Genomic DNA, 26932 nt, shown 5'->3' with positions numbered 1-26932 from the left:
GAACACCACAAATTGGAAATTGGAGTAAGGACTAGGGTAGGTAGCAGCCGAGAAGTCAGTCAGATGCAAAAAAGGCCGTGTATGTAGTGAGTCTCACCAGGGCATGGGTGACACAATCAACTGGGGACTTTTTACAAAATACACATGCAAGCCTGTCTTATATGACTGAAATTCTTATTTAGTTGTGTGATATTGCGTGTAACCTCTTAAAAAAATTTGGAAATGGGACTTGCAAAAAAAATTGCAGATCCTAAAAACATAGAAGTCCTCTGTCAAGGGCAAAATAATGCTTCTTCAGAAACAGTTAAATGTTTTTTTCATATGATAAATTATTATCTGCACAGTGGTTATAGGAATAATCTTTGTAGCCATTAATGAATATAGGAAACGGACTAAAAAACTGTATTTTATAAACCACTATGTTGCTTAAATGTAGCCAAAACTACTTCTTCAGGTTGTTATCATCCAAGTACTTGAGATGCATCAGTCTCCTCTAGTTTATGTAAGAACATTCAATGGGAAGGGATAATTTATTCTAACTAGATCTCTATCTGGAGCTGCCAGTTTTTAGTTGCGAGCAATTTTATTTCTAATATTATACTATTAGATCAGAGTGACTCCAATATTGTGTCAGATCATATAACATGTACTGTTTTTATAAAAACCATTAATGGCAGGTGGTAGATGTGAACCGCTTTCTACCCTCTTTCCTTCAATTTCCCCTTCTTGTTTTGGGCAGATTTCCAGTCATGTTTGATTTGTATTGCACGGAGATTACCTCGGCCTCCAGCTATTACGGGTGTAGAATCTTTTATGACCAAGCAAGATACTACAGGTACTAGCTGCAAAGTTCAGAATGTTCTATCAGTATTCATGATGTGACTATGCCCTTAAAACTAATTGTGTCCCTCTGTTCTCTGCTGTTCAGCTTCTGTTCACTAGTCCTGTACAGAAAACATTTCCAATGTGGTCTTGATACTGTGCATTTTAGATACTGTCATCATTGTTATGGCAGGGTGCTGGGGAGAACATTATTTTGTAATTATGCACATCTATATTCTGATTATAAATTACTTTTCATAATCTATGGAAAGAAATTTGGCAATGTAGATATTAATGTATTTATTTATAAACAGATACAAAGAAGTGGTTTTAATATTGTGCATAAATGTATCTGGCTGTTTCCTTTTCCCTTTATTCTTTGTCTTTAAATTTATTCAGCACATACTGATTGAATTCCTAGAAGTGCCTGTCACTATGTGTGATTGCTCAGGGTGTACCTGATTGAGCAAAAAGCAATGATGTAATTACAGATTTGTACTTTTTTGATGGAAAAGGTGTGAAATGGTATAAGGGAAGCTAATAGGGAGGTCCTATTTTAAAATTAGCTGGTTAACAGAAGGCCTGTCAAGCTGATATCGCGCCCCTAGGCCCCAAAGGATGAGGCTGTGCCAGCTGTGCAAAGTGTGGGTGTTGGAAGGGCGCGTTGGGCATGGGGCATGGTGCAGAATGGGTGCTCCTGACTGAGGAGGCAGAGCTGCAAAAAGCCCTAAGACAGAGGAGTATGTTAGAACTGGAAGAAGGGCAGTAGAGCCACAAAGGGAGTAATAGTGAGCATACCTGAAAATAAGCCCTTCTTTTTAAAGGCCTACTTCAGATTTGATTTTCAGCAAAAACAAATTGTTACTGTTCTTTATAATTTATAAAGTATTTCTCATATACTGTTTAATCTTTCTTGTTAATTTTTAAAATTTCTTAAATTTTTAAAATTTTTTGGCTGCACCACGCGGCATACAGGATCTCAGTTCCCTGACCAGGGATCAGACCCGTGCCCCCTGCAGTGGAAGTGCAGAGCCTTAACCACTGGACCACCAGGGAATTCCCCTATATTGTTTAATCTTATCTTCACTTTGTCATGTTAGGTTTTCATACTTTTACATCAGTCAGAATTGTATATGTATTACTTACCACTCGAGTCTTAAAATAGAGTTAGATACTACAGACAGATTTTTTAGCAGACCAAGATTTAAAAAATCATTTCGACTAAATTTTATTCTTTTTTTTTTTTAACTTTATTCTTTGTGAAAGTTTAGTTTTAACATACTTTTTCACTTTACCATTGTTTACAAGATCCTGTTACAATATTTATTAATTTTTTAGTCCCAGAAATCTAATATTCCTGTACTGTGTGCTTTATTCTTGTGTTCTTAAAGATAAACTCCCAACTGCTCTTACTAAAGAGTAGGTGGGGATAAATTAGGGCAGAAAATATTGGTTTGGCCAAAAAGTTTGTTCAGGTTTTCCGTTACATCTTACAGAAAAACCCGAACGCACTTTTTGGCCAACCCAATAGAACACAACAAAGAGAATGTCTAGGAGCTTGATATCTAAGGGTAGTAATGATCAATTACTACCCTTACAGCATCTATTACAGTAATGATCAATTACTACCCTTACAGCAACAATTACAGCATCTAAGGGTAGTAATGATCAATTCCAATACCTTTATTCATTCACTTTTTGAGTCTACCATGTACACGTTCCTTTCCACTTTCCACCAATGAACAACACTGGAAAAATTTAATAAACCCTTAGTGAAAATCCAAAATATTATTGCATGAAGGAAAAATAGGGTCTATTAAAAAATATAGCTGGTCTTTTGTGTCAGTAAAACCAAACAGGGGTTTGAGAGATAGCAGAATAAAAGCCTGTTGGAAAGGGTGATGGCTAGGCCACAGAATAAATGTGGGAGACAAGGGAGGCCTAAAAATTATGAGGATAATTTAGGAACAGTATATTTCAGCTCTTCCTCATATTGCATTTCTATAAATTGAATCCTAAATTAGATTGTTTTAAAGAAGACTGTATTTTTCCATAGGAACAGTGTTATAACTGGTAGTTTTGTTTCTGACCAAGGACCCAGCATTAAAATCTTAGATATACTTGATTTTAGAATAAACTTATAAAAATTAAAAAATTAAGCTCTGGCTCATAAAGTAATTATAAATCTAGAGGGAACCTCAGAGATTACAGAATCTAGCCTGTCCATTTTACAAATGAGGGAATGGTGACTTTTCTAAAACCAGGCAGCTAATTGCTGAGGGCAGACATCTTTAGGCCCTAATATAGAACTCTTTCTTTATATTGCATTGCCTTCCACCGACACACTATTTAAAGGGCATCACTGTACTGCACACACTTCTTACACAAAAGATACCAGAGAAAATATAAAGAAAATAGAAAGATGCCAGAAAAATATGAAGTATTCTTTTTTTTTTTAACATCTTTATTAGAGTATAATTGCTTTACAATGGTGTGTTAGTTTCTGCTTTATAACAAAGTGAATCAGTTATACATATACATATGTCCCCATATCTCTTCCCTCTTGCATCTCCCTCCCTCCCACCCTCCCTACCCCACCCCTCTAGGTGGTCACAAAGCACCGAGCTGATCTCCCGCCCGCTGCTATGCGGCTGCTTCCCTGAAGTATTCTTAAAATATAAAATTAGCATCATATCATAGAGTTGATTTAGATAAAAAATAATAAACTAGCTATAATAAGTATTAGATATTTAATTCCTTAAGTTTTAGTAGTGCTTTCAACTCTACATGGAGTGGTTCATGTCCCTTAAAAAAAAGAAGTTTTCTACCAGGAAATGTTGAACAGTGGTTTATTTGTTTGGTTGGTTGGTTAAACTTTCCTCTAGCAAGGAGAAGTATTCTAAATCAACCTATTTATGATTCTCTCCTAAGATACTCATTGCATTACTGATCATTTGTTACCATTACTGATAATTTAATCACTTTCTCCCCTCCAGTCCCACAATTACAGACGTCCTTGCTCTCATGTGGGTTAATACTGACCTTGAACACATAAACACAAACACACATGCCTCGCTTAGTCACTGCATATGAGGAGTATTATTGCATTTGAAGATTATATAACAGTGGATTCTCTGCTATAATGAACTCAGTCTCTTATGTGATGAGACAAAGATTGAATGATTAAAACTCTTAGAAAATCTGAAATTATCTATAGTTTCAATCACAGTGTTCATCAGGCTTTCCCCAAACTGTTCTAAAATAACAAAAATTCCCTCATTTAAGTTTTAATTTATTTTCTTTCTACATTTATGCCAAGACTTGGGTGACAACCTGATCAGACATACTTGGTTATATTAGATTCAAGACCCTACGTTAAAGAGGTCTAATAAATACTTTATTTCTAAACAAACCAAGAGAAATATATAAAGAAAAGATTAGTTAAAATGAAGAGGCACGAACAGTACAATAGATTTGAGTTGATTGTGTGAAAAAAGGGAAGATGAGGAAAAGACAACCAGGCATTCACAGAAGAGGAAACTTGAGTGGTGAATAAACATGAAAAATATTCAACCTCATTAATCAGGGAAATACAAAGTTAGACCATAACCATTTTTCAACTACTAATTGTAAAAAATAAAGAAGCTCAACAGTACCAAGTGATGGAATGGATGTTGGATTAACAGTAACTCTTATATAAGTTTCTGGAAAACAGTTCAATATTATAAAGTTGAACATTCACATAACCTGTGACTCAACAGTTCTATTCCTACATATGTACTCTAGAGAAACTCTTACACACATGCACTATGGAAAATGTGAAAGATATTCATAGCAGTATTGATTGTAATGACAAAAAACTGGGAACAATCTAGATATACAGGAGAATATAAAGACAGAGGGATGTGACAAGTGAGGAGTACACACATAATTGAATAATATTGATGATATTGGTAATGTTCAAGTTTTAAAGTTGGATGGGGCTTTGTAAGTTTTCATCTTATTAATCTAATTCTTAATTTATATATATATATATATACACACACACATACATATATATATATATCTTACCTATATTACTTTGTGTGAATATAAGATTGCATAAAAAATAAAATAAAACAGATCTGAATAATCACAAACTGGATTAATTGGCTCCTGATTAAGAAATAATTTGCCTGATTTCTTCCATAGTCATTTAGGAGACTTGTTCAAATGTGATAACAATGTCAAATCACCACTAAATTTTATAAAGCATTATGTTCTGTTTGCAGAATGCCTAGCAGATCTTAATGTTCTCACTTATCTTTTTCTGATTGTCCTTTTTTTGCCTTCAGTCTTTATTCTTAAATGCAATATTGTCTATAGCCCAAGAGGAGGTAGGAAAGGAAAGGCTTCCTTACTTTCTCATACTCTCTTCACTTAATTATTGGAAATTAATTTAAACCAAAATAATATATTTCATCTCTGCCTCCCATCCCCAATAAGTGATCCAATCATTAGTATATGTAGAGAGCAGGATCCAAAGAGCAAACCAGAGGAGTTTGACCTACATTAGTCTCTGCAGCTTCAGGTCTTTATGATATGACTTTACTACTTGATTGGTATTGAATTTTAGGATATAATATAACACACTCCAAGGCAAAAACAATTTTGTATTATCATGTCACTGATATATTCCGTTACCATATGTAATAAAATTTAATAGTGCTTTTGTCCGTTAAACATCTGAGAGGTGGCAGAATATTTTTTAGATGCAGTTGTTAGTTTTGAAACGTGAATGACTTGTATCAAGAGGCTATCATAAATGTAAACTTTCATTCTTTGTATAGGTAAAATCATCTCTATTGATACTAGTTCCCTGAGAGCTGCTGGCAGAACTGGCTGGGAAGATTTAGTGAGGAAGTGCATTTATGCTTTTTTCCAACCTCAAGGCAGAGAGCCATCTTATGCCAGACAGCTATTTCAAGAAGGTAAGGTTTTTCTCTCTCAGCTATTTTCATTAACCTTGCTCTTTATTAATATTGAATAATTTATATAGAATTTGTGGCTTGATAAGTATTTTCTCCAAATTACAGTTTTTGCAATAATCAGTTTTAGGAAGGAAGAAGTGGGTAAGCAAAGTAATTCATGTGTGGATCCTGAATTTTGGGATGCACATTTTAAAGAACAGGATATCATGTGGTGGTCACTCACTCATTCATTCATTCATTCATTCAGCAGACACGTATCAAGTTCCTCACATACATAGAACACTATGTAAGGTGCCAGGGATACAGTGATGACAAGGCAGGGTTTTGCCCTCCAGGAGCTCAAAATCTGTTAGGAGGATATATGACAGTTTTAAAGATCAGTGTGGCCTGGGCTATAAAAGAGGTATAACCAAAGAAGAAAAAAATTAATTCTGACTTGGAGAATCAGGGATGGCTTTAGAGAGGAAGTGATATTTTTGTCTGGCTTTTGACGATCACTCCCAGCAGAACAGGCATGTCAGAGGGCTTCTAGATAATACAGATCTATATCATGCATGTTTACTTCATGACTGTTACAGTACCTGACTCAGGTTGAAGTTTCAAGTTAAAAATATGTCATATGAAATTATTAATTAATAATTGAACAACTGCTGTGTCATAGTAAGTACTATGGGAATATGAAACAAGTATATTCCCTGCCCTTAAGGAACTTAACAGTATTATAGGAAAGATAGGGAAAATTAACTGAGAGTGAAGGCCAGAAAGTTTGTAAAGATTCAGAGATAAGGGGTTCTGATATATTTTAAAATATTGTCATGTAATTATGGTAGCCTAATACACCTTTCCCAGTGTAATTTATTCTGTAATCTCTAAGTAAATAGTTTGTCTGGAAAGAGACTCTTTGTATGGCTGTTCCTGAAAAACAATTTTTAAAATATTTTTCATTATTCCATCACCTTTCTTAATTTTAACATTTTCCCGTTAGGTTTCTTAAGTTTACAGATGATTTTCCATTCATTCCATTTTAGGTCAGCTGCTTCCTAATGGTATGTGAAGGAAGCAGCTTGATTTTTTTTTTTTCAGGAAGCCATCTGTATGAATCTCACTAGTCTGTTTACTTCTGGGACAGCTTCCGAAAGACTAATGGTTCTTCAGTTGGCCTCTTACTAGACTGTTACCATCCCCAAAGGTGGTATGTCAGTGGATATGACCGAGAAGTTCCCCAGGCAATCCTGAAGTGCAGTCAGGTTTGGAAACCATTATAGAAAGCAGTTAATGCCATCCGCTGGTTGCAAACTTTGTGACTCCCTCTACCAGCAATAGCACTTGACTTTTGCGTAAGTGGGAGACTCAGAGCACTGTCTTCACTCATTGCCTAAAATGCTGCAGTATATGATACTCTTCTCTTTGATTTTTGCCTTAACTTTATAAGTTGAACCTTCCAAGGCTTTGCTTAAAAGACTTTCAATTTTATTTGCCTATAATTTATATACATTTTGGCCAAGGCAAAGCAGGTCTAGATTATTGTCTCATTGTCCAAATGCCTAGGCTGCCCATAGATGTGATTGAGCCGTGGTTTAAAGTATGTGTTTCTAAACCATTGGAATTCTCTATAAAATAGATTGATTAAAGTGTAATGAGTAACTAACCTATCATTAACATATGAAGTGAAACAATTTAGAGAGAAATGTAAAGAAATATAATTCAACACCTCTTCTCCATTACTCATGTCTTAATGTCCTTTTCTTGTACTTTTTTTTAGAAAAAAAAAAAATTCCTCAATAGAAATAACTTTTTTCTCAGAATTAAATTGCCCAGAGTTCACATGACTGATTCTAGTGTTTTGGAGATTCTGGACAACTTGGCAAACAGCGTTCATGAATTGAGCACATCTTTTTCTTATATGTTATATTCAGCAGTCAAGTTATATTCAACATCAAGTTTGAGAACCACTGGTCTATCAAGAATGGAGAGAGATGTAAATAGCATTTGCAGTTTCCTTGCTGCCTCTGCACTTAGGGACAGTGTGAAAGAATGAAACAAATTATGCCACTCTATCCTCGATTTTGTGTAAAACTTTTAAAAAGTAAAACCTCTACAGTAATTGATATTTAGGCAAGAAAATGTGTCCTCCATCTGTCTTTTTTCCTGCCTTTAACTTACCTTTTGAAGGCAGCAGCTGGTATAAAATCCTCATAGGCATTAAAAATTTAAGTTCTTACTTTTTAAGAAATATTACCTAAATATGTGGCTTGCTCAGTGTTTAATTGCAAGTTTTCATTCTTGGACTTTGAAAATGAGATTAAACGTTAGTATTTGTGTGAAAAAAAAAGATTTAAGTTCTTAGCTTAGTTTTTCAGCTGCTTTTGACAGACAGCTCATGGCCTGCTTTTAAAGGGTGTTGACCATTTTATTTTCCAGAATCAAATTTGAAAACACATTTCAGCCAAAGAATATTGTGGGAGCATTCAGGATGAACTAGACTAAAGCAGTTGTTCTCCATTGAGACTTGGGGGGGAATTGGGTATCAGGACCACCTGAGGAACTTTTTAAACAGGGAGGAAGTTCATGAAGGTACATAGTTTAGAAAAGCTTCCTCAGTTCTGTTCACTTCAGAATCATTCTTTTAGAGAAAAGTCTAGGTTAAATGCTTCCCTAAGGTCCCTGATAAGATTCATTTGGGGCAGCTGTTAAACCAGATTTCTGGACTCCACCCACACTACTGAACCAGAGTCTATAGTCTAAGATGTTTTATTACAGAAAAGTTTGGAAAACATAAACATAGGTTCCACAAGATATTAATAGCTATAACTAGGAAATGATGTTTCATGCTGAATTAAATATGGGAAATACTTCAGTCTCCGACTTTTGGGGATTCATAAGACATATTTAAGGTATTTAAGTTTCTGGGAAGTTCTACAATAAAGGTTCATGTTTGACTTTGTTACCCAGACTTATTTTTCCTCAGAATACTTTTTCCTGTAGCACATCTATTAGCACTTAAGGAGAGTAGTAGTCATGGGAAATGGTGGGCTAGATAGCCTAGAAAAGTTTTATGAAAGTTCTATTTACCTATTAACAGTAATGTAATGTAATGGATCGTTTCTTCTCTTTGAAAGATATCCATGATACATTGTTACATTAAAAAGTAGGCTAAGAAAGCATGGCATATATATAGTAAGATCTCATTCTTGTATATCTATTTATCCAATAATAGAAGGCTAACAAAATGTTAACAGTGGTTATCTCTGAGTGATGGGATTATACAAGTTTATCTTTACTTACTCTTCGTTCATTTCTCTAGTAACTTTATAATCACAAAATAAAGTTATTTTCATTAAAAAAATCATGAGACAGTTGGAAGGAGTTTGTAGTATCAATAAGTTTGGAAATGTTGCTATAAAACGTAAGTTCCCATATGAATGATTAACCAGAATGTCCATGTTCTGTATAACAGAGTTAACTGAAAATCTTTTTTTTTGTCTAACTTTATTAAAAATATTTAAAATATGAGTTTATTTTCCTTTTTTAGAAATTTCGGTATACTGAATAGAGTTTACACATTGGTGACTGAAAATCTTAGAGCATCTAGGGGTAATTTTTTTTTCTTTATCTTAGTAACAATTTTTAAATTGCATTTTTTCTGCATATATCTAGGGAAATATCAAAAAGAAAGAGAAATCTCTGCCAGCATTGATCTGTAGTACCCTGCCATACGTTTTAAACCTGCCCAGTTGGTTAACATCAGTAAGGCATGCTTGTTGAGGTTATCTCAGCACCAAATTAGGTGGAGTCAAAAACCCAAATCGCTCTACTTCTATAGCTGCTATGACCAGAGAAAACGGTTTCCTTTGCTCTGTTTCCTGGCTCTGTTGAGGCCTACTCTGGGGGGACAAAAGCAAAAACGATTGCCATTTTAAAGGTTCTTTGAAGAGTTTCTGGGGTGGCAATAATACCACATCAATAACATCCCTCCTCACTAAGTGTTCTAAAAATTTTAGAAATGGACACAGGAGTCAGAGATCAAAACCTGGCAAAACTAAATCAGGAAACAACACCTGGTAAAACTAAATCAGAAAACAAGGTCAGGACCTGTGATCAAATGAAATTCCAAATAGTTTTGTTCAGGCACAGATCTTTCTTATGGGGAAAATTTGGTGTGTAGAACAGACGTTTAACCAACCAGTTCTGTAAAGAATTATGGCTCCCATACTCATGTCTTAATTCAGAATATTAGATTGTTATATAGGGTTGAAGCTATTAGTATAAATGGTATCTTGGGATTGGCTGAATGTGAGTGAGTATGACTCAAGACATAGGTACTTTGGAAGCTGCTTATTTGTAGTTTGTTTTTTCTTTGGTATTTATTCAGGAAATATTCATTCAGTACCTGCTATGTACCAGGTTCCATGCTAGATATTATCTCACAATAAACTGGCTCCATTTTAGTGACAATGGGCAAAGGTTAATTTGCATTATTAAGTCCTAAACTTGTAAATGACGAAGTCAGAGTTCAAACCTAAATCTGATTCCTAGGCTTTTATTCTTTTCATTGACCTGTGCTGCCTTCCTTGTGCTGAGTCTTATTCCACACCTTATTATCCAAAATAAATAATCTAACTTCAAAACTTAAAGTGTAATAATTTCCTGTATTAAGTTAGAAGAGATTCCCCAATTTTGGAATTTTCACTAGTTTAGATGTAGTCCTCCAAGTTAAGGCAGCATAATTACCAAAGGACTATTGATGGTTCTGTAATCCACAGTATCTTAATATTCCCATGTTAGCCTGAGTTTCTAGTTCTTTCTCACTTTAAAAGCATCGTACAATTTCAATGGAGAGTGGAAAATAAGAATGGGACACAGTACTAGCCCTTATGTTTATTCTACCTGAAGAAGAAAAATAAGTGTATAAAAGGTTTTCTACCTCCTATTCAAAGAGATATAGAAGAAATGTTTATGAAACAATGAAAAATAAGATTGGAAATGAAAAATGAAATCAGATTATATGGAGCTGTACTGTCCAGTATGGTAGCCACTAGCCACATGCAGCTATTGAGTACTTGAAATGTGGCTAGTGAGACTAAGGCACTGAATTTTAAATTTCTTTTAATTTTAAATTTAATTTGTCACATTAATTTGCCACATTATGAAAGTGGCTGATGACTACCATATTGGACAGTCAGCTCAGTGGTGAAGAGCCAGAGAATGTTTTCCAGCAGAATGATCCTAAAGCGCAATAAAGTGTGATGAAAAAATAGACAAAATGGCATAAGCAAAATAACGTGAAATATATTCTGTGTCTTATCTGGCCATTTATGTATCTGTAGCTTTCTCATTATCCCAGGTTAATAATTTATCTTAAAGTGCCACTTTTTTGTTGTAGTTGTGTTTTCTAAAATATATTATCAGAAGATATTAACAGTTGGGAATTGTTAATATTTTTTTAAGGTTTTGTCAGAGCAAACATTTAACTTATATCCTTACACAGAAATTATCGGTTTTCATTAAAGACGTTTTCATCATTTATTATTTCACTAGATACTAAATTTCTCCATGTGTTATATTTGGTAAATGTGCCAGTGATTTGGCTGAAATTGCCAGATGGGTAAGGAATCCTTGAAATTAACTTTATATCCTGGTTTTGGTACTTTGGGAGATTTATGTATGGCACAGATTTACAGCAGATTATGCCCTCTTCAGTTTATATGGTATACCCATGGCAATAAAGTAGAGCCTGCCTTCTCTTTACTTAAAGTAATATGTAGCTTCAAAAATTATTTATCAGTTGGTCATTTTGTCTTTCTCATATGCCTTTAAAGTGTGACTGAAGCCCTTTCTGAAATGTCTTTGAAAAATAGGACTAACGTTTATTACAGGCTAAATTATAATAGTCATTTGTGGTAGTAACCCTTGTATTTCAGTGGATATGATTTTTAACCTTGGTATAGCTGAGTCTACCTATTAAATCTTTCTTAAAAAAGAATTCTATTGTATTACTGAAACATCAATGACATTTTCTTACTTAGTAGTCTGGTATAGCCTTTACATATTTCATAAATATTTACCAGTAGAGTTAGAATTTTATCTGTTGTTAATAAAGCTTTAAGACAAAAGTAAATCGTGTTGTTTATACAGTGATTTGACTGCCTTAACCTAGTTTTTATTTTATATTAGTAATCAGTAGCTTTATCTTAATTTGCTTACTAAATTAATTCAAACATCAAAAATAATATATATGACTATAATAATTTGACAAGTGGGGGGGGACCTTATCAATTCACATTCCTGAGTGAAAAATTAAATTTGAATTTCAGTTAAAGAGCTCTGCAAACTAATCAAAACTTAGAGGATGAATTTTATAGTATATTAATGACATCTCAATAAAGCTGTTTTTAAAAATCAGCCAGCCAAAGGTGGGGGGAGAGCTTGTTAGAGATAATACTGAGAATGAGAGGGGAGAAAATTACTTCTTGGTATTTTTAATGAACCCTTAATAAATTTAAGGAGCTGCCCCATTATAGGGAAAGATTAAGGTTGATTTTTTTGTGGTTTGTGGTTTCTTCATAATCATAACTTCTGTGAGGAGGCACCCATTCAAGTAGGACTAAATTAAAACTTGTCATCAGATTGTATATTTCACCCAGAATCATTTCCCCCCCTCAGATATCTGCTTTATCTGACTGTATTTTGAGTCTGAGCAGACAGCAGTTGGAAGGGCATTTAAATGAAGTTCTAGGTAGAAATAAGGCTTGGTAACTCTCCTATGCCCAAAGTATAAGTGTCAGAATTTTAACTAGGTTTCTCTTTTGTTTGAAACAGTGATGACTCGTGGCACTGCCTCCAGCCCATCCTATAGATTCATATTGAATGATGGGACAATGCTTAGCGCCCACACCAAGTGTAAACTTTGCTACCCTCAAAGTCCAGACATGCAACCTTTCATCATGGGAATTCATATCATCGACAGGTACTACTTATTTGGAGAGCTTCATATGAAATAAGTCAGTTCACATATCTCTTCTTAGAGAAAAAAGTTTTATATTCTTGATGGCGAGAAAACAAATTTTAAATTAGGCATTAAACTAACATGATGAGTATATAGTTAATATATCCATACTGAGTTTTATAGTTCTGTCGCCTAACAATAGCTTTGTTGTTTAAAAAGGGAGACAGGAAAGGTGTGGCTGAATATATGCTTAAGGAATAAAAACCAAAAACGTGGCTAAGAATTTCCAACTTTCCATATGTGAACTTATGGTCTTATAAAAGATTTGAGTTTATTAGTATTGTTACTTTTTAATTTTAAAAGTGCTTTATTTTCATTAGGGCAAAACTCAGTGGCTCCTGAGTTCAAGTTGACAGTTTATCAAACTACAAATTATTAAACTATCCACTTGAGATTTTTTGAATGTCATTGCCTCTAATTTGTTCTCCTCTCAAAATATGTTTTGCACTATTATATATGGTAAATTCATGAAACCATTCTTTTATCCTATGAATTATTCAAAATCCTACATTTACAACTATTTAAAATTTAGCATTAAACAAAAGCAAAGACATTTTCCCTCACTTCATCTTTCTCTCATCTGATATATTTGCTTATGGGAACATGGTAATACCAGTCACAAATCTGTTGTCGTAATTATGGATTTGAGTAAAGAACTTGATGAAAATCTGAATTCAGTATTCTGCATTTTCTAATTTTAGTTTAATTTATGCTTGTGAGTGGAATTAGCACAGTTCTTTTTTTCATATTGTGATTTCTCTTTCAGAACATCTGCTATGTCTGCATGTCACCCTTTTTAATTTTTACATCAGTGACACTATTTTCCTTACCCAGTCTTCCTCTTTGGAGTTGAAATACTTAAAAGCTGTAACAAGGGAGTCATAAATAAATACTTTGTAACCAGAGAGGTGTGGAAAGTTTCTCTTTTAACTAAAAGTCTTAATGTAGTGTTAATTATTTATATGAAATTTTGAAAAGTTTAGAAGTACATATATTGGATTTTTTTCCAAGGCCAAGAAAGGTTTCTCTCCCATTTAACTGAAACCATTATCATATTTACAGGGTCTTAAGCACTATTGCCTATTAAGTGATGCTAATATTTCACAGTAGTACTAACAGTCCACTGCTTTTCTTAAAGTGATACAGAAGCTTTTTACTTGATAGTTTGCTACATTAGTGAGATTAATGGTCTTGTTTTATAATATTCATCATAAAAATATTATAATGGAAAACAGTGAAGATCTTTGAATGTCTTTTCCTCCTCTAGGGAACACAGTGGTCTTTCTCCTCAAGATGACACTAATCCTGGAATGTCAATTCCCCGGGTAAACCCTTCCGTCAATCCTAGTATCTCTCCAGCTCACGGCGCGGCCCGTTCAGCTACATTGCCACCATCCAACAACAACGTGGTATCCACCAGAGTAAACCGCCAACAGAGCTCAGACCTTCATAGCAGCAGTCACAGTAATTCTAGCAACAGCCAAGGGAGTTTTGGATGCTCACCTGGAAATCAGATTGTAGCCAGTGTTGCCTTAAACCAGGGACAGGCCAGTTCCCAGAGCACTAATCCCTCTTTAAACCTCAATAATTCTCCTATGGAAGGTACAGGAATATCCCTTGCACAGTTCATGTCTCCAAGGAGACAAGTTAGTTCTGGATTGGCAACAAGGCCCAGGATGCCAAACAATTCATTTCCTCCTAATATTCCGACATTAAGCTCCCCTGTTAGCATGACAAGTACTGCCTGTAATAATAGTAACCGATCTTATTCAAACATCCCAGTAACACCTTTACAGAGTATGAATGAAGGACCCAATAACTCTGTTGGCTTCTCTGCCAGTTCTCCAGTCCTCAGGCAGATGAGCTCACAGAATTCACCTAACAGATTAAATATACAGCCAGCAAAAGCTGAATCCAAAGATAATAAAGAGATCGCGTCCATTTTAAATGAAATGATTCAGTCTGACAACAGCTCTAATGATGGCAAACCTCTGGATTCTGGGCTTCTGCATAACAGTGACAGACTCTCAGATGGAGACAATAAATACTCTCAAACCAGTCACAAACTAGTGCAGCTTTTGACAACAACTGCAGAGCAGCAGTTACGGCATGCTGATATAGACACAAGTTGCAAAGAGGTACTGTCCTGCACAGGCACTCCCAGCTCTGCATCTGCTAGCTCTTCAAGTGGTTCTTGCCCTTCCTCTCATAGCTCACTGACAGAGCGGCACAAAATCCTACACCGGCTCTTACAGGAGGGTAGCCCCTCGGATATCACAACTTTGTCTGTGGAGCCTGATAAAAAGGACAGTGCATCTACTTCTGTAGCAGTGACTGGACAGGTACAAGGGAACTCCAGTATAAAGCTGGAACTGGATGCTTCAAAGAAAAAAGAATCAAAAGACCATCAGCTCCTACGCTACCTTTTAGATAAAGATGAGAAAGATTTAAGATCCACTCCAAACCTGAGCCTGGATGATGTAAAGGTGAAGGTGGAAAAGAAAGAACAGATGGATCCTTGTAACACAAATCCAGCCCCAATGACCAAACCTGCTCCTGAGGAAATTAAACTGGAGTCACAGAGCCAGGTAGGTAATTCCTTGCTTCACAGAATGAACATTCCTAGTTATTTTTTTATTTTCATTTATTTTATTCCATCCATAGACCGTATTTGGATTCAGGCTATGTTTTGCCCTATCCCTTGGGCATATATTAAAAGGTTAGTTTCGATGGTTGAAAAATTACAGGATGCCCTGAAAAGTTCTCTTTGGAACCTTGGAGGGCAACAGTATTAATGTGGCATTCTAAGAAAGTAGTTGTTTCTTTCTTTCTATAAAATCAGAGTTCACATCTTTGGAGGTTTAAAAAAATACCTTCCCTGCCCCCTCCTCCCATCTTCCCACCTATTAAATCCAGCTCTTTCAGAATAGAACCTAGAAACCTGTATTTTAAAGACACTCCCCAGAGAACTCTGATATGTAACTACGTTTGGGAACCTCTGATGTAAATGAAATGAGAGAGAAATTTGAGGAGGTGGACAAAGCTGCCTAGTCTGGCTTGCTTTGCTATTTAATTTCTTTTGAAGCATTTTTAAAAGTCTTTTTCCTTCTCATCTGATTCTAACTGCCCTCAATCCACAACCCCCATCAGAATAGGGACTTTGAGTATTCCGGATAGCAGGGTATATAACATGCCCTGAAACAAAAGTAAATAAAAATAAACCTTTGCATAAATTGTTATGGATCAGGAACCTCTGTGTTGAGGCTGGGGTAGGGGTGGAGTGAAAAGTAATAGGCAGCTTCATTTATTGAATAATTGCTGTGGACTCTGAAGGAATTTAAGAAAAAAAGAAAATGTGATTCCTCCCTGCTAGGAGCTTACACATTATTTAGATAGAATATAGACATACGTGAAATAGCTGAAAATGTATTCACATAACAGTTTATTAATAAGACTCTTCATTGTGAAACAAGATTCACACTTAGTACGTATAGGTCCTACAGTTTCTTGAGTCAGCTTTATTTTCTGCCCTCATCTCACAGAAGTCTCTCTCTTCCCTCAGGCATACTGCATTCTAGGCACATGGAAGCCCTTGCCACTCCTGGGATAAGCCATGTCTCTTCTAAGCATCTTCTGCCTTGCTCTCCTTTCTATGTCTGCTGAACTTCTACTCATCCTTCACAAACAATTCAGACATCATTTCTGTAAAGCCTTCCCCAGTAGCCTTAGTTAAACATTCCCTTCCTCTCCACTCTCATAGTTCTCTGTATTGTCTCTATTGACTATAACACTATTTGGGTTATTTCTTTACCTGTGTGGTCTTTGAGAAGGCTGTCTCTTGGTACAACTAAACTAGTGCTTTGTTTCTAAGCTGAAAAACAGCTTTAAATAATAACTATGTTAAAACTCTCATGCTTTAAAATTAACTTTAAAAGTAACAGCTTTATAAGAAAATACCATTGTGTACAATCTTGGCACATCTGTTTTAGTGCACATGTACATGCATTTCTGCTGAGTTTATACCTGGGAGTGGAATTGCAAGATCGTAAAATATGTATGTGTTCATCTTTAGTAGATAATGCCAGTTTTCCTAGTGTGTGAGAATTCCTTCTAGTTGTTCCATGTCCTTGTTAATACTTGCTGTTGTCAATCTTTTAAATTTTAGCTGTTCTGGGGTCTGTGTAGTGATATTTCGTAGTTTTAATTTGCCTTTCCCTGGTAAACATTTATTGGTCATTTGGATATCTTCTTTTGTAAATAGCCTGTTCAAGTGTTTTGCCCATTTTCCCAATGTTATATTTTTCCTATTGACCTGTAAGAGTTCTTTATGCATTTTGGGTGAGTCCTTTATTGTTTATATATTTGCAGATATCTTCTCTATGCTGTGCCTTGCCTTTTCTTTCTCTTAATGGTGCTTTTTGTTGGAGTGAAGTTCTTCATTTTAACGTAGTCCAATTTGTCAGTTTTTTCCTTTATTGTTAGTACTTTTTGCACATGCCACAAAAGACATGTTCAAAAATAGTCATAGTAGTTTAACTTGTATTAGCCAAAACCCAGAAAAACTCCCAAATCCATTACAGTAGAATTTATAAATATATTGTAGCATATTCATACAGTGAGATACTATTCAGCAACAAAAACAAAGTGATCTACTGCTACTTGCGACAAGGTGTCTAAACTTCAGAAATGTAATGTTAAGTGAAAGAAGCCAGACTTCTAAAAAATACATACATGTAATTCTGTTACACAATCTAGAAGGAAATTTTTGTTGAAGTAAATAATGAAACCCAAACAGGTAGACATTTTATGTTGATGAATTATCTTAAGGTAACCATAGTGGAATATTACTGTGAAATAAAGGTCAGTTTTCTCCTGTGCATAGCCACAGACAGATGTAGGAATTCCCTACCTACGCTAGAAGATATGTTTCTTATTCTAGTAAGTCCTTAAGTGGTAAGTGACCTTTCTGGGATCTTTCAAGCTAATATTTATTAAAAACTTTCCCAAACTTTTAAAAATTATTTTTAAAAACAGTGTATGTTTTGCACCATCATAAAGTAAGCCATTTTATAAAATTTTGAAAAATATGACAGAAGATAATCACCCATGATGCTATCGTCGTAACACAGTACTCTCGATATTTCTTTTTCCAGTGCATACATTTTATACCGAGATATAGTAGATAAACACTATGTGTATGTTATCTTATATCCTGTAGTATATTAATATCATAAGCGTCCACATTTTGTTCCAGTGTTAGGTCCTGTTATTTCATTGAGACCCCAATCTTTCTTTCTTCTTTCTTCATTCTCTCATAGTCACACTCAATTCATATAGTTTAAAGGAACAACTTGTTTTCTACATTGTTTCAGGTGAAAGTGTAGAATATATTTCCTCTAACTTTGGTTTCCGTTCTTAGTTTACAGCTGACCTTGACCAGTTTGATCAGTTACTACCCACGCTGGAGAAGGCAGCACAGTTGCCAGGCTTATGTGAGACAGAGAGGATGGATGGTGCGGTCACCAGTGTAGCCATCAAATCGGAGATCCTGCCAGCTGCACTTCAGACCACCACTGCCAGACCCACTTCCAGGCTGAATAGTATGTGTTGGGGACAGAACTTAATTTTAAATGTTTAATGATAATATGGATTAGTGCTTTGTCTCTCATCATTATTGCACAGACCTTTTGTTTGTTGAGAGTGAAATATCTTTTCATTAATGCCACTCTTAGTAATACACAGTTACTTTCAGACGTATGAACTTCACTCATCCTGTCTATTTTAAGTTATGGTATAACCTCTACTTTTTTGTAATTGATGTTAAGGTGAGTAGTTGATGTTAAGGAGAGCAATTTTGTGTTCTTACCCAAAACATTCCATAGTAGGACTTTCAGAAGTATAATATTGGATCAGATTATGTTTCCCAAAGGGTCTTCCTTGAACACTAGTCTTATGAAAAAAAGGATTTTGTGCTAACATACACTGGGCAAATGCTACGTGACATATACACCATTCCTCTGTTAAAATTCCACAGTGCATATTAAAGGTTTTAGGAAGTCCTGTGTTAGATGAACTAGTTTATATATTTTAAAAATTGTTTTGCTTTATCTTTGTGCCAGTTTATTGTTTTTTAATTTAAAACAAAATTTTATACAATTTTTAAAGTTTACACTCCATTTACAATTATTACAGAATATTGACTATATTCCCCATGTTGTACAATACATCCTTGTAGCCTGTCTTACAAGTTAAATTTAAATTTAATTTAAAGATTTCTTTAACCCAGCATTTGCCAAACTTTTCTTGATTATGGAATTCCTTTTCTCAAGTAATACATATTACCCCACAGAATGAGTTTTTCATGGGGCACTGTTTAGGAGACATCTATGTTGAAATAGGTCATGACTCCTCTAGCGCATGTTAGCATTCTCCTACTTAAGAGACACTTTGAATAGTATACTTACAATTCATGAAGATAGTTTTCACCCATCAGATTTTGAAGTTGAAAAAAATAGTGGTGATAATTCCATTGTGTGACCTTGAAAGTAAAGGAAACTAACCAGCTCACTTTCAAAATTTGCCTGTCCCTCTTCTAATGGGACCAGATGTGGGCCTTGTTTATTTCAGTCTGACTACAGCTTTTAGCTGGCATGACACAATTCCCAAAAGCTTACCAAGATTTCCAGACATCTGGAAAGAAAAATCTCAAGTCATCTCTGACATTTTTGGAAGCAGTTTTTCAGCTGACCAGAACACTAGATGAGAGCAGGAGCCTAGGTTCAAGTCTCATATTTCCCATTTATTAACGGTAATACCTTAAGCACATGAATTTTCTGAGTCTCATTCTCTTTATCTGCAAAATAAGAATTAGATGAAACAACTTCAGAAGTCTTCTAATTGAAATAGAGATTCCAGACTCTGGGATATCCGGCACAGTTGGGGAAACAATGAGGTGTAAGTCTAAGAGGAGATAAAATGACAGTCTGCATATTGATTGGTTTCATCCTCGTCCTTCCCCTTCCAATGTGGGAGACTGGAGGGGTTATCTCAGGAGATACCAAATGGCCAGAAAGAAGATGTCCAGATATTGGTATGTATGGGGAAATCCCTAAAGTGCAAAGGTCATGCTACCATCTAAGCATCCAACAGTGAAGGCTACCAGCAGACACAAGCCTCACACTGAGCCCAACCAGTCAGTGTTTTAGAACACTGTATCTGTTTAGAATAGACACAGCCGAAGATAATCAGGACGTTGAGGGAAGTCTGTAACTTGAAAGAGAGCAAACAAAACAAGGTCGAGCTTAACTTTTTCTTCCCTGCTTTCTATATGTCTTTTGGTCTTTTTGTTCTTTCTGACAGCTTTTCTCAGCTTTATTTTCTAATATTTCTCTTGCAATTAAAAAATTTTGGATATCTAATTTCCAAAAATTCTTTCTTGCTTTTTGTCCCTTTTTTTCTTCCCATGTTATTCATGGATGAAATATCTTTTCAAAAATTTTTTAGTCCATACACTCATTGTATACTTCCTTTGCATACTCTTTTTTTGTTTGTTTGACAGGTCCTAGAAGATATACTTCAGCGAACAGGGAGAAAACCAAAAAAGAAAAACTTACAGGGTCCAGGGGAAACAGGATCTGAAGGGAAGTCCAGGAATGATGAGCAAGATTAGAGAACAACCAGTGTTGATTGGAGCAGGGGGCCTGAGTCCTCTGGAAAGGCAGCCTCCAAGGGAGAAATTACATTTATCTCTGAGTTTATAGGAAATATTAATGATAGATTTATGTCAATGATGTTGAAGCATCCAAAAATTTCTCCTAGAAAAGCAGGAAAATGAAAAAAAATAAGATAATTGTTAACTCCAGAAAAAAGAAATCATGATATAAGAAAGGATGTTTGAACATAGTACACGACATGCCTTAGCAGTGAGTAATATTTGTGTAGTCGTAAGAATCTAAATATTAACTTTTTATTTTATAAAGAACTGTGATCTCTGTTAGGGAATTGAGGGCACAGGAGGTAATAAGAGAGGTGATGTGAAAGAACTAAAACCCCATCTATCATGATGGGGAGTCAGAAATCTAAAATGGAGATATTTTAGAAATAATTAGGCAAATGCTAAAGAAAACAGCTACACAAGTTGTGAATGGTTGCCTCTGTTGAAAGGGAAATAATTAAAGGATCGGAAGGGGCAAGACAGGAAACTGCTTTTATTCATAATAGGCCTTTTGGTCCTGATTTTTAAATTTATGTATATGTGTTAATTTGATGAAAGTTAAAGTTAATAAAAATAGAAGGGGGACTTCCCTGGTGGTGCAGTGGTTAAGAATCCGCCTGCCAATGCAGGGGACATGGGTTCAAGCCCTGGTCTGGGAAGATCCCACATGCCGCGGAGCTACTAAGCCCGTGCACCACAACTACTGAGCCTGCACTCTAGAGCCCGCGAGCCACAACTACTGAGCCTGTGTGCCACAACTACTGAAGCCTGTGCACCTAGAACCTATGCTCCGCAACACGAGAAGCCACCACAGTGAGAAGCCCACGCACCTCTAGGAAGAGTAGCCCCTGCTCGCTGCAACTAGAGAAGGCCGCGTGCAGCAAGACCCAATGCAGCCAAAAATAAATAAATTAATTAATTAATTAAAAAAAAAATAGAAGGTGTCTTCTAGCTCTACAAGTCTGTGAAAGTAGAGTGTTTTTCATTCATAATCTGTCTTGAGGCAAATAGCTCTTTTTTCTTTCTTGAGATTTCCTTCCCTGAATACAGCTCCATGTATAAAAGTTTGTAAATAGGCCAGAATCTGTTAAACCCTGTGCTGTAGTATTGCTGAAGGCCAGAAGCGTAGAGGGGAAGAAATTGAGGTAAATGAGGGGAGGGTGATAGCTGCAGACAGTGTTTACAAAGTTTCCATACCGACAAGAAAAAAGGTTTCAAGAGGCATAAGGCTAAGGAGACAAGTTGGACAGGAGAAAGGAAAAGATAACAAAAGACTGGAGAAGGAAAAAGAAAGAAAAAAAGATGAGGACAAAAATACGATAGCTTATAAAGGGAAGAGAACAGCCTCTGATTCTCTGCCCCCTCTAGCCTCTACACTGCCCACCACTACTTTTCACTAGAGCCAGAGTCCATTATCCAGTAGCTGATTCCATGTCTTAACCTTGTGTCCAAAGGTCTCTCATAGGACAGTTTAATTATCATAGTATTTCACCACCTGAGATATACCTATTAGAACTTCTGGATCTATCTGCCATGTCACTTATCTTTTCTGTCATACTTTGCACTGTATTCTGAGAGAGTCTCTGGGCCAGATTTTCTGGATCAAAACTGAATCTTCAACCATATCCATTCTGCTCTTCAGTCAATCTATTGAGTTCTTTTATTTGTGGCGATCACGTTTTTAGAAATTTTTTTTCATAGAAGTCTATTACCATTTATGTATATGATAGACTTTTAAATCTGTGTGATGATAAATTTAGCATATTACTTTAGGGCTCATCTATTTTCTGTAACAACCCTTTTTCCTTCAAAGTTTCTTTCTTTCTTTGTCAAATTTGCTATCTTTCTTTTCTGCTGTTGACTTTTCTTGAATGTTTGGTAAATCAGGGCTGTCTGTCCATATATACTGAAAAAGACCTAGAATGAAACATCTTGGTAGCTAGAGTGTTTCTTTAGCTAAAGTGAGAGGCCTTTTGCTCTGGCAGTGAATGTAAGTTCTGATTATAGAGGCCCTGATTCTTAGTTGTCGTTGTGAAGGAGTGGGGGTTGATGATGGGGAAATCCCTTGTGGCAGCCCTCACACCCACTTTGGGAGATTCCCTGGGCAGAACTCCCACACTGAGTCATGTACTCACCACTTTAATCCCATGGGCAGACGCCAGAGTCAGCTGCACTCAGAGCAGGGCCTGGTGACAGCTGTTCAGTTGTCCTTTAATTATCCCAGCCTGTTCCTTTACCCGCTCGAATGACCACTGAACCTGGAGTTGTTCTAGTGTTCTTCTGAGAAAAACCCCCTTTTTGGAAAATCTCCTCTTTGTCCTGATGTAAGGTTTTTAGTTTAGGTCAGTTTCACCATCAGTTTTATCTTTCCATCTGTTTTATCTTTCAGAAATTCTTCATTGTTCTAGTCAGCTGCCATGCTGCTTCTTTTGCCTCTCCTTCAGCTGTAGATTTGTTTTCCCCTTTTAATTTCTTTTGTTTCAGTGATAATTTTACACATCAAATAAAATATAGATGATATATTTCACATTGAACCAGAAATTTTCCTTAGGTCTATTTACATATGAGGAAACTAAGGTCATAAGTTCCAGAGAAAGAAAAGAAAACACACACAAACAAAAACTTGCCCAAAGTTATCCAGTTAGTATATGCAGAACCAGGATTTAAATTTCAGTCTGCCTGGTTTCAAAACACATTGTTTATATGCACACACACACCCATGCAGTGTGACCAAGTGATTTAAATAATTTTGTTAGAAATGTACTACAAGAGCACATCAAGAGACAACTTAGGAGGATGTTGATCAAAATATACATAATGTGCTTTCTTGGCAGTACCTTCAGAACCTCTACTATGTCCTTTTGACCATCTTTAAATTTCTATCCCTTGAGGGTGGATTTGACTTTTGAAGTTTTGTGAAGTTATTTGGAGCCAAATTTGTTGATCTGAAAAGAATAATACTTTTTAAAACATCAGAACCAAAATTAGATGTAGTTATAAGGAGTCGTATTTTCTTGAAGGACTTGTATACTGGTTAAGACAGTTCTAGAAGAATTCCAAAAATATTTGAACATTGGCAACATCACTGAAGTAAGGAATGACCTACTGAGGTGCTTGTTTTTATGTTCTATGAACATACAGATTCTGAGATGATTATTTTTAAAATATTATTAATCTGTAGTACATTAATAGTGTTCATAACTCTAAAAATAAATGTTTCACATAAAATATTTTCAGTACTTAAAAACTCCATTTTTAGTTCCCTGTTTCTGAGGTTGTGTTTAGTGTGTTGTGGCTATCGGTAGGCATTTTGCTAGTACAAAACTATAATGAATAATCTTATGTAGAGATAGTTGACCACATTTGAGAGTATATCTGAAATATAAATTCTGAACAGAATTGCTGGGTCAAAGGGTAGACAGATTTTGCCAAATGGCCTTTCTTATGCCAGTTTACACTCTAACTGATAATGTTCCTCTTTCTACACATCCTTTCTAATAAGTTGAATTATGCACTTTCTCATCTTTGCCAATTTGATGTGTTTTTTTTTAAGTATCTCAGTGTAGTTTTAATGTGTATTTCTTTTATTGTGAATTAGGTTGATCATTTTTCAATGATTTCATGTGACCTGTTTATATTCTCTGACCATATATCTATTGGGTTATTCAGTTTTTATCTTATTGATTTATAGTTCTTTTTGTATAGTAGAGAAATTAGTCAAATAAAACACTGTAACTGCTGTGCATAGTTAACAGCCAAATGTAACACAAAACTGAACCAGAAGTCTCTTTACCAACAGCTGAAGAAAATTAACTGTGAACATCACAATCACTAGATGCTGAATCAACTCTTAGTGGAGTAAAGTGTGCAAAAGCCACTCTCTTGATTAGACAATGCTTTCTACTTTGCAGAAGTTTTTAAATTTTTTAATAATATAAGTTTTTTAAGCTGGAATCACTGTGGCTCATGGAGATATAAAGTTTTCTTTTAACCATGTTTAAAATGGAGAAAATATGATGTTGAGCCCTTTGCTCAGATGATTAAAAAAAAAACAAAACCATTAATAGCTTGATCAAGAATCGCTAAGAGCTTGTTTTCTACCCCCGCTTCAGCTGCCTCTCTCCAACAGAGACTAGTAAATGCAGTAATGCGTCCCTTTAAAAATTACTATGCCTGTCTTGTGTAACATATATACATACTTACTCATGTTTGCAATAGAGACACAAACATGACCAAAAATAGTAGGTTTATTCCCTGGACAAAGAGAGATAAAGTGTGTATTTCATAAAACATTCCAGCAAATCCTCGAATTTTTTTATGTAAGTGCATTTCTAAAGGAAGTCCTAAAGGTTGAAGTGACTTTTAGAATAAAAACCAACTTCTTTTAAGCATACAGCCTATGCAAACAAAGCTTTTAATTGAATCAGTGATTGATTTCTTTGGATTTTCCTCCCCTTTTCACCAGATTTAGCATGTGAATCTTACTTTATTTTGAAAATATTTTATCCAACTTGTTTTCTTAACCTTTTTTCCCATCAAGACTACTAAAATGAGATACTGTGTCCTATTACTGAGTCAAATAAACTATCCTGTAATACTAAGTATTGATGGTAGACAGCCATATAAATTTTCTTTGACTCTTAAATATAATTATTTTGTTTAGGTTAGATTTCTAAAATGGAATAAGATTGAAAAATTAATGTGTGGAACAGAGCAATGAGACAGCTTTAGATAATCTTTGACCAACTTCCTGATTGAAGTAATGAGAGGAATTAAGTGATTACTTTCCTATCACCGTTTATTGTTGTCGTTTGGTGTTTTTTGTTTGCTTTGTTTTTTGCTTTTTTTTTTTTTTCCAGAATCCTTTAGAATTTGATTTCTCTATCATTTGTCATGATAAAGAAGACAAGTTTAATTGCAGGCTATAATTCTTTGCATGTAGAAGTGAATGTGCTTTTATATGGACTCCTATATTTCATTCATACTAAATATTGAGTATATTTCACATAAAAGTGAGCCTAACATGTTTTGTGTAGTTAATAATGATCAGTATCCAGCATTAAATAAATTTGGGGAGCATCCTTAAATCTACTTATTCTCCATTCATTAGAATGAGGAATTCTACCAAATTATGTTTTTTCTTAAGCCACCAGCGCTTTCTTAGTTTTTGTTTTTGTTTTTAGTTTGCTAGGGCTGCCATAATAATAAAATACCACAGACCAGTGGTATTTTATTGTCAGAAATTTATTTTCTCACAATCTGAAGGCTCGAAGTCCAAGGTTAGGGGGTTAGCAGGTTTGGTGTCTTCTGAGGCCTCTCTCACTAGCTTGCGGATGGCTTCCTTCTTACTATGTCCTCATGGCCGTCCCTCTGTCTGTGTTGTCTGTGTCCTAATCACCTCTTCTTTTAAGAACACCAGTCATATTAAATTAGAGCCCACCCTAACGACTCTATTTTAACTTAGTCACTTCACGCAAAGCCCTGTCCCCAAATACAGTCATATTCTGAAGTACTAGAGGTTAAGGCTTCAACCTATGAATTTTGTTCTCTTTAGAGATTACAAATAACCATGAGAAATACTAAAAGAAAATAAAGTAATCCTTAATCTCACAACCTAAAATCTACCAAGGATATATAGCCTACCAGCATTTTTTCTATTAATATATATGAAATAGCTTATAAAAACAGAATCATCCTGAACATAATGTCTTGGATTATACTTTTTTTCTTTTTCATTTATCAGCATGTTGTAAATATCTATACCATAATTCATTAATCAATCAGCAAATTTCTGGTATTTAGGTTATTTACAGTTCTTTCCTACTATAAATAGTACAGAAATAAACCTTTCAAAAAAATTGCCCACACAGAAATGTTCTAAAGTGCACAAACTATTTTCTTCTATTACAAGACATAATTCAACCCCTTTTTTCATTCATCATTATAGACATCAATTAATTATACTGTTATTGTACAGCTATATTCTCAGTTAACAACTGTAGAGTTTTGTCCCCAGACTGCAGTGCCCTTTAGTTTCTGTTCCTGCCTTTTATAGAACATATTTTATCTTTTACTTGCAGCTCTCATTTTATGACAGTAACACTGTCCCTACTTATAGCATATTCTAATATGATGTAGACTGAATAAGCAGTTAACCAAATTGTTATGATTGTCTTTAAAATAAATAATTTCAGACAAAGTCCTAAGTGATTCTCTTACGGTAATATATAAAAACTTTTAACATCGGACTGCCTTTGATTCAGAGACCTTTTCTCACTTTCTCATTTACTTATTATGTGGTCACATTCTAGATAATTTAAGTTTCTGAATAAGTGACTTTTGTATCACTGAGGTAGTATTTTATAGGGGAAATCTCACTCTACTGTACAATATATTACTTCTTAAAAGTATTATCATCTT

General features: G+C 35.1%; 1 protein-coding gene across 12 annotated transcripts in view; it reads left to right on the top strand.

The window, feature by feature from the left end:
* Positions 1-26932, top strand: part of NCOA1 (nuclear receptor coactivator 1) — a 261261-nt gene that overhangs the window by 174535 nt on the left and 59794 nt on the right. For all 12 annotated transcript variants that reach the window (XR_014254217.1, XM_082427427.1, XM_082427418.1 and 9 more), the window contains 5 exons: positions 740-835; positions 5652-5792; positions 12612-12759; positions 14066-15386; positions 18218-18398. Coding sequence is in view for 11 of the 12 variants with exons in the window: in XM_082427427.1 (XP_082283553.1) it covers positions 740-835; positions 5652-5792; positions 12612-12759; positions 14066-15386; positions 18218-18398 (1887 nt within the window). In the remaining variant the exon portion in view is untranslated. The remainder of the gene's footprint in view (positions 1-739; positions 836-5651; positions 5793-12611; positions 12760-14065; positions 15387-18217; positions 18399-26932) is intronic.

The sequence above is a fragment of the Balaenoptera physalus genome (assembly GCF_965194825.1).
Source record: "Balaenoptera physalus genome assembly, chromosome: 15".
Taxonomy (NCBI): domain Eukaryota; kingdom Metazoa; phylum Chordata; class Mammalia; order Artiodactyla; family Balaenopteridae; genus Balaenoptera; species Balaenoptera physalus.
Note: the sequence above shows the minus strand (reverse complement) of the source record. Positions and strands in the feature narration are given on the sequence as shown.